Source organism: Gastrolobium bilobum, unplaced genomic scaffold, assembly GCF_033153095.1.
Source record: "Gastrolobium bilobum isolate Gb01-03AN ecotype WA unplaced genomic scaffold, APGP_CSIRO_Gbil_v1 utg10129, whole genome shotgun sequence".
Taxonomy (NCBI): Eukaryota; Viridiplantae; Streptophyta; class Magnoliopsida; order Fabales; family Fabaceae; genus Gastrolobium; species Gastrolobium bilobum.
The window spans coordinates 56,214-64,848 of NW_026896468.1; the positions used below are offsets into that span (position 1 = coordinate 56,214).

Consider the following 8,635-nt stretch of genomic DNA (forward strand, 5'->3'; position numbering starts at 1 on the left):
TTGGGGCGTCTCTCCCATGGATAAGACGCCCCAATGGGGCGTCACATTGTGCAGTAGATGTGTAATTTTTTACGAAACAACATTAAATGCGTAATTATTTTATTTAAATACAATATTTTAATTTTTTTGCCAGCAATGTTAAAAGGAATGTTGAAAGTGAGTTTGTTTTTATATCTTCAGGTATGACATTAAATTTTATTTGGGATATTAAAAGTGTTCCTCATCATAAGTTCTTTCGTAAGTTAAAAGCTAAAATGATAAAAGCTTATATCCTTTAAAATGAGAGATGTTATTCTCAAAATGAAACTCTACATGATTCCTCTCATGCTCAAAAACTAATTCATCCTTCTGTAGATCAAAGAAAAATTTACTATCTGTCAGCATTAATTATGTATTATCGTTAAGGCTTTTCCCAAATCTGTATGAACTGAATTTTGTCTCTTGCATAATGATATTATGACCCAAAACAAATAGGAGAAAAAATAAATACTCGGGGCTTTTTTCTTGCATGATATAATTGATATTTTTCCACTAATTTCTTGGATTCAGAATTTTTAAGCCAAATTTTTTTTTCTTAACTTAACTAGGTTACAAATAAGTAGCTAAGCTATTATATTGATCGCATTCAAACATGCTCTTTCTAGTCCTCTAAACAACTTATTTGAGACTTGGCTTTATGATCCAGGGAAACAAGAGAAAATTCTAAATAACGTTATAAAGAATTAAAGATCATAAAGGGCTTAGTAGTGTCAACTAAAGCTAAAATCAATTAATTATTTAAATTGAAAATCTAATCATAACTGAATAAGGTTTCTACTTTCTAGCACCACAATCTACACCTATCATTTGATAAATTTGTCTACTTCAGTTGTCGATCTCGGTGAAGGAAAATTAAAAAGTTTATAAAAAAGGACAAAGGTAAACCAAAAATGGCTAGAAGTTGTTAATGTAAACCAACAAACCAACATACGCATTGGTCTTGACTTCTTGTATTTACTCAAGGAAAATTGTTCATTCATCAGCAAATTATTATTTTCCTTAAATTTTGCTTGCAAGATTTCTTTCTTGATGATCAAATGAAAGAATAATATATATCTCTTGAATAATCAACTGATATATTGAAACTTCATAGAAAGAGGCAAAGGTAGTGACAATTAGGAACCACAAAGTTCTTCAGCCACTTGCTGCATTGATGGTCAGGACTTTGGTTTAGAATGCAGGCATTCCAATGCTATTGTTACCAGAAGCACTATGCCTTGAGCATCCTTTGGAGAAACAGAAAGGGCAGAACGTGAATCTAAGAGATCTTTCAAAAACATATTTTGAGTAAATTCAGTTAAACAAAGATGAGATTAGCTCTCAAATGCATTACTGCTTGTTTCCTCAGCATTGTTGTTCTGTACTATTATACACTTTTCTTTCTCACTTTTGACTTGAACAAGGTTTTAAGATTTGTTGGGCTATTCAAATTGATTGTTGTTACTATTGTATATCTGGCATTCAAGAACAAGTTAAAAAGCTAGAGTTCATAATCTCCCTTTCCTTAAATAATAGAATCCCTCCTATCATTATTTACACAGCTAAGATGATTCAGCAATAAAAGAGGTGTGGTTTTTTGTTAACTCTAAAGAAACATGAACTAAAATATGGGCTGACTAAAAACAAGAACTAAAATAAGCTATTATATTTTGATCGCACTCAAAATTGCTCTTTCTAGTGTTTTTACTTTGGTTTTGGTTAGTCTCTTATGTTGTTCATAACTAATCTAAAACCTGGGCTTTGTTACCTTATAAGGAAACAAGCAAAAAAAATTCCAGACAGTAGCACTATAATACTATACAATAGAAGAAAAACACCATAACACCCATAATTTGATAAATTCGTTATTGAAAGTAAACTGACAAGACCTAGAAATTATTAATACAAATCAAAGGGCAACAGACCAGTTTGCATTGGTCTTGTGTTTACTCAAGGAAAATTGCTCATTCATCCCAAAATATTACTTCCTTTAGGCTTTGCCTACAAGATTTCTTTCTTAATGATACTCAGGTGAAAGAAGATATATCTCGAGTCATCAACTGAATGATTGTTATTTCACCAAATAGCAAGGGAAGTGGCTGTTTGGGAACAAGAGAGTTCCTGTTCCACAAGTTGCATTGATGGTCTAGACTTGGGTCTGGAACAAGAGACTTCCTCCCACGTTAAGTTGATGTCCCCATATAAAGAATGATTACTAAAAGATAATATTTTATAGAGTAAATATCTTTATCTTTTGTGGTCCCTGACAAAAAAGTTTGATCCCCACTTTAATTCCTTACAAAAAAAAAAAAATCATCTGGTCTCTATGAAATTCAAAGCGGATCCATTTTAGTCATTTTGAAGGACTGATGTGAGTTTTTTTGAATTTGTGAGGGACCGCGATTTTAACTAAATGGATTCATTTTAAATTTATCAAGAACCTCAAGACTAATTTTTTTGTAACGGACTAAAATAGGGACCATGTTTTTTGTTAGAGACTTAAAATGGTATTTACTTTATTTTATAATATATATTTTTTGAATATTCTAATCAAATCATCGCTTCGCGACTATTTTGATTCAGGGCGGGTACCGAGATTAAGGTTTTAAATTGAATATATACTCTCGCTCTCATTTGCTTATTTCTGTGTCGTTAACTGAACTACCATTATTTAGTATATTTTATAATATTTTAAGATTAGTTAGCGGGACCCTAAGAGTAATACATGGCTATTACCATATTAAAAACATGGGGTTTATACTTCTTATATCACATAAGATGAGAATTTTTGCAACACACATATACTTAGATGGACCCCATTGGAAAAAAGTAAATAAAAATATGAAAAATATTAGAACGTAAAACGATATGAGTGTAGCATAAAAAAGCTATTCTTACGTTGCATGTTGCATAAGAAGTATAAATCCCTAAAAACATTTGATACATGCTAAGACCAAATTATTCTTTTATTAGAATTTAATTTTAAAAAATGCAAGTAATAAGTGAGCTCAAAATTAAGTAACTTTGAAGAAAAAAATAAAATAAAAACAAAATTAGAATCGGGGGTGCGAGGATCTGAATGGTATTATTACCCGGTGAACCTGCATCCATCTTGATCGGTGGAAACATGTTTGTTCTAAGCAATGAGAACGCAACCTTCTGATCGTGCAGCTACAATGTTACTCCGCGTAAATTTCCTCTGAAACCCTCTTCCTAATTATTCATTAGTTTCTATTATCCAACCTAATCCTAATTGAGCATGCATTTTAATTTTACAGAACAATCCAGACTCAGATGAGAGCATTGATGAAGATGTTGAAGAGTTAAACGACGTTTTCCCCAACAATTACAATGTCGTTTCAGTGGACGCCACCAACAAGGTTCACACCCTAACTGATTGCTTTTACTTTATATTGGAATTGTAAGTAGTTGCTGCTACTTGGAATTTTATGATTCTATGACGTTTTTCACATCACGTATGTAATCAATATCTATTTTTTATTTTTTTTATAGCAAGAATTGCCTCTTCCAGTGAGGTTGGAATTTCTAAAAGGTGACTCAACTAACTATCTTAGTTGTTGATAAAGAAACTGTTTTATTGTTAGTTATAACTGCCCATGGATTTCTATTAAGTCTGAATAGAGTGCTACGCAGGAATCTGTAATCAGAATGTGGCTGGGAAAGGCACCACTTTATCATCTTCATCATTTGAGGCATGTCTTTGTGTTCCCTTTACTCTTCCAATGGTTTTTTTTTTAATTACAACTACAACTAACTAATAAGCCAAAAAACAAAGGCACTAGGATTGGTCTAATGGCGATGGGTTTCGATTGTTTACATAAGGTCGTAGGTTCGAATCTCAATGCCACTAGTGTATCCAAACAAAAGTGTGCAGAACAACCTAGCCTTACTTCGCATTTGCAAGAGACTGAGTACATGAATAAACCTATGGCCTTTTGAATCACATGACGACAACACTGCCAAGACTACCCGTGCTACAACTAACTATCTTATTCTTCTTCTTCTTATTATTGTATTGCTGTGATCAGATACCCCTTGAAGATGAGGTTGAAGTGCCTGACTTCAAGGAGGGAGACTTCGGTGACATCACGGGTGAGATAGTTGCCAATTCAAGTGATGAAGATATCATTTCTCAAGATGAGGTACTCATCAAAGTTCGCATAGAATATTTTCCTTCTGATCTTATAGCCATCTGTTTTATCCATTTTTTCGGCTTGTGAATCAATTTATCTTGTCCCTGTTGTTGCTAAATAATTTCATTCTTTTTTCTGTTTGTTCACTCTAAAGGGTAGCACTGTCCTGTCAGCAAGACAGCTTCACAAATGTGGTCCTCGATTTATCAGAAATCAACAAGTTAGAGATACAAATGGAAACTCCGAAGCATTGTTACATTCCAAAGAAAGTGCTTCATGTTCAGCATCCCATGCTACATGCTCCAAATCAAATAGATCCGGTACCTCCTCATGCTACATGCTCCAAAACAATTAAATCCGGTACCTGCTCCAAAGAAAATACAAGCTTCTAGATTCGATCATGAATTACTGTTAGAATATATCGAAAATATCTCATAATATCTTGATTGTATCTTAGAATAGCTTAGAGTATCTTATATGATCTCTTAGGAGTAGTTTCGTTATTTCTTTATTTAATTAGGATTTAGAATCTAATATTAGTGTAAATAAGGATTATTGTTTTGTAGTTTGTATTACATCATAACACATCAAATCCATACTAATTTCATGTTATTTAGTCTTTGTTCTTTCTTTTCTTCCTTCCCTACCTAAATCTCTGCAATCTCAACAACTTGCAATTTCCTGTGGAAGCTGGAAATTATTGTTTGTGGTATATCTTGTAGAATTGATGTGCCTTTTAGTCTTTCAGATTACTTGAGTATCTTTAGTCATCCCAATACTGGCTGCAGATTTTGTAATACCACTCAGCATCTATAATGTTCTCTGTGCTACATTTCATGATGGGCAAATTAATTTAGGCTCTGATATGGAGTAATGTCTCTCTTGAGAACTACATTCAATCAGAAGTTGAATTTATGAACGCTTCTCCTAACTCCTAATCTATGACTGATGAGATTGCTGAAGTATAGGCTATTGGTTGCTACATTATGTTGCTTATGTATGACCCTAAACATTTAGGATGGAGAAGTAACTAATCGATTTTTACTACTTTTTGATCTGGGCCATGATTTGTTGCTTTCCCTGCAATAATTTTACTACATTCAGTTTTTGGTTGATTTTTTCCCCTTTGTTGGGAAAAACCTTAATATAATTTAAAAAGTTCTAAATAAGGATATAAATTTCTGCGAGACTAATTGTCATGTTTCTTTAGAAATATGGATTTGGAATCTGAAAGACATGACATTTCCTAGATAAAGCGAGAGGCACGGGGTTTTGAGCTTAATAATCTGTACATGTCCTGTTTTATTAATTTTTCTATTTGTGTTTTAAGAAAATGGATATAATGGTATACATCATATGTTTCCTGATGGAATCGGACACCATTTTTGCATATATTTCTGCATTTTGATTGATGAAGGGAAATTCTTCTCTACTATCTAGATGCATCTTGGTATAGGTGGACCGTGGAAATAACTGTTGTGGCCTGAAGAATACCTGAAATATTCTATCAAATCGATAACTGTTGCAGGCCTCTGGAGCAAAGCTAAGCCAAGACTTTCACACAAATCTGGGCACTTTGGTCCTTCAATCTCCAATATTGATAGACTACCTGAAATTATGAAAGCTGTTGATCCTAAGGCTTCTGCAAATTTAGAAGGAAATTTTCTTGAAAATGATGGCAGAATCAAAATAAATTCAGGCACTGAGCCCGATGAAACAGAAGACCTTGCACATGGATTTAATCAGCGCTCGATGACTGATCTTTTTGATAATCTCCAAGATAAGAGTGATCTGGTGGGTGGAAATTTTCGAAATGCTTCCTTTCTTCTTCTTTTGGTGGATGCTTCCCTTATTCTTTGACCTATCTGTTCACTTCTATCCTGTATAAGATCTTTGCTGCCTCTATTCCAGTATTTTCAACATGATAGTCAAAGACGAGGAAAAACAGTGCAGCTTTTTGAGAATAGTAGATCCCACTTGCAAGACACCGGTATTGACTGTGAAAACTCTCCCGAGCCTGTAGATAGTGGATCATCAAGTGACAATGAGGTATATCTGCACTATGATTGCTCTTGTAGTTATTTGTTTATTGTCATAACTGGCTATACTTCTGTTTACTTTTGCAGGTAACTGATCGAAATATGAAAAATACTTTTCCCAGAAAGAAAATGCAGACCATGGCTGATCGATTTCAAGAAGCTTTGGGTACTTCCTCTGTTATCGGTGAAGGGACTCTTGTTGGAGCACTTAATTCATTGAGGTATAAAGTAGTAGCTTTTTGGTATTTTTGTGTTGTTGAAAAAAAAAAATTTAATTAATTCTGAATTCCGTGCATGGTTATCTTGCCAAATTGTGCAGAGCTGGAATATTTGGAAAACTACAGCAGGTGTTGCTGAAAGAAAAAGAAATAGACATGGACTTCCGCAAAAAGTTACAAGCTGGAGCTAGGCCAGATAGTAAAACTTCTGCTTTTACGCTCTCTGCCCTTTCCATTCTTGTCCAAGTAAAACACGATTTAAGAATTCTTTATTACTAAAACCATCATTCCTTAGTAATTTTTCTTTTATTTTGGGGCAGTGGAGGTGCATAAAGTAGTAAATGAAGCAGATTTTTATTTGAGTTTACACAGATGTTTATGTTTTTGACTTTTATAGAGAAAATTCCCAGGTGAACTTGGCTGTGTTGATGTAAAAATCATTTCAAGATACCTGGACGGAAAGCTGTGTGTTTGTCATTGCTCATTTGGCAAGTACACTGAGGTGAGGTGAAGTTTTAAAAATCAACAAAATTTTAACTGAAATTTTATCTTCGCAGATTTTTTTATATGCTTATTATTGCCTCTGAACTGTATACTTTATACTCAAGAAAAGGTTTGGTTGTCCTATAATGCATGATAAATCTGATACTAAACAGGCTTTTAATTATTTCAATTGATATTTTTACATTTCAAAAAACTTTGTTTTCTTTAAATGCTTGTTGACTTTTATTTTATATTAATTTAGCAATTAATATTGGAAGTTTTTAAAAAATATAAATGGCTAAATGACTACCTGATTGTCAATCTATTTTACTTCCTTAAAGTGGGAAATTAGAAAATATATATATATATAGATGAAAATGACTACCCTACTAACTAATTTCCTGGTTTTTTAAGTAGTTTGTATGGTGGAAAATCCCCAACACCCTATATTCATGTTCTCATGTAAAAGATACAGTTAACTCTATTCCTTTTGATTTTATTGCATTACTTTTGCTCCTAATGTCAGATGATCATTTTGCTTGAAATGGAACAACCACCTACATTTAAGATATACCCAATATTTAGTGTTCGGTAAAGTGATTGATTGTTTTTGCAGAATTTTCTATTACAAGATAATTCCAAAGGAATGAGGTTTGGTGGCAGCAAAAGTGGTCAAAGCACCATTATCTTCAGTCAAAGGGTTTGCGATAACGTTGACGTTGAAGTTGGGAACTTGATCCGTATTCACCCTCCGTGGTAAGATTGTTAAGTTTATATCTCTTATGCATATATTCGGTTGCGTCTAGCTTAAATGTTCTATATCTTAGATGTTTTATTTCTGCTCCTGTGGGTGGGGTCTCAACTTGCCTTAAACAGTGTTACGATCCTACTCCAAGGTATGGAACTTGGAGCTCCACATTGGTTATAGGGTGACTAATGTGGGGTTTATATGGATTTTGGGCTCTTCACCTCTTAAGCTAGTTTTTGGGGTGAGATTTTCTCAAAGTTCGTATCAATTGGTATCAGAGCCTTCCACTATGTCTTCCAGTTGCAATCAAGTGGTGTGGGTGATGATGCTAGCATTGTAGGCTAGTAAAAAACTAGCGCAAAGCCAACCCTCGTGGGCGTTGGGGCTGTAGAGTGTGATGGAATGTTACGATCCTATTCCAAGGTATGGGACTTGGAGTCCCACATTGGTTATATGGTGACTAATATGGGGTTTATATGGACTTTGGGTTCTCCTACCTTTTAAGTTAGCTTTTGGGGTGAGTTCTCCCAAGCTTCGTATCAAATAACAAGTGTTCTTGTTTCTTGATCTCTTTCGGTTTTGTTTCTTGGACAGGAAGGAAGTTCAAGTGGGAAATGATAATATTATCTTGTGCACTTATTTCTCCAAAATTTCATTCCCAGTTTGATTCACGGTAGTCAGAGCAGACAAGCAGCATGTAGCATGTTCATTTTAGTTTCTTACAAATCAACGAAAATGGTGCAAACCTCCGTTTGTAGTGAATAGATTATAAAACAAATATACTGATGTTCAGCTTATTTGAAAATGAGTTCTTAATTAAAATATCGGAACTAGGAAAAGGATAGCCCTTCTTTCTTTTGACTCATGAATCAAATGGAACCTTTGAATAGTACAATTAGAGTATGTACTGGCTGGCTTATAACCTGTATATTGGCTTGGCAATGGAGAAAATTATTTTAGGAGTGTCTGACAAAA

The 8,635-nt window shown here is 33.9% G+C and overlaps 1 protein-coding gene across 4 annotated transcripts; it reads left to right on the forward strand.

Moving 5' to 3' along the window:
• The first annotated feature begins 3,082 nt into the window (after positions 1-3,082).
• On the forward strand, positions 3,083-8,635 carry LOC133299895 (uncharacterized). 4 transcript variants are annotated; one of them, XR_009749993.1, is made up of 13 exons: positions 3,083-3,206; positions 3,297-3,398; positions 3,532-3,571; positions 3,673-3,731; positions 4,068-4,181; positions 4,327-4,492; positions 5,701-5,966; positions 6,084-6,221; positions 6,299-6,432; positions 6,531-6,628; positions 6,840-6,936; positions 7,529-7,668; positions 8,255-8,635. XR_009749993.1 is itself a non-coding variant. In XM_061499389.1 (13 exons), the coding sequence occupies exons 1-13, from the start codon at positions 3,162-3,164 to the stop codon at positions 8,325-8,327; spliced, it is 1,467 nt and encodes a 488-aa protein (XP_061355373.1). In that variant the 5' UTR covers positions 3,083-3,161; the 3' UTR covers positions 8,328-8,635. The 4 variants fall into 4 exon arrangements, 1 of the variants encoding a protein (XP_061355373.1); XM_061499389.1 differs by having other exon boundaries at positions 6,840-6,931; XR_009749995.1 differs by lacking the exon at positions 6,840-6,936.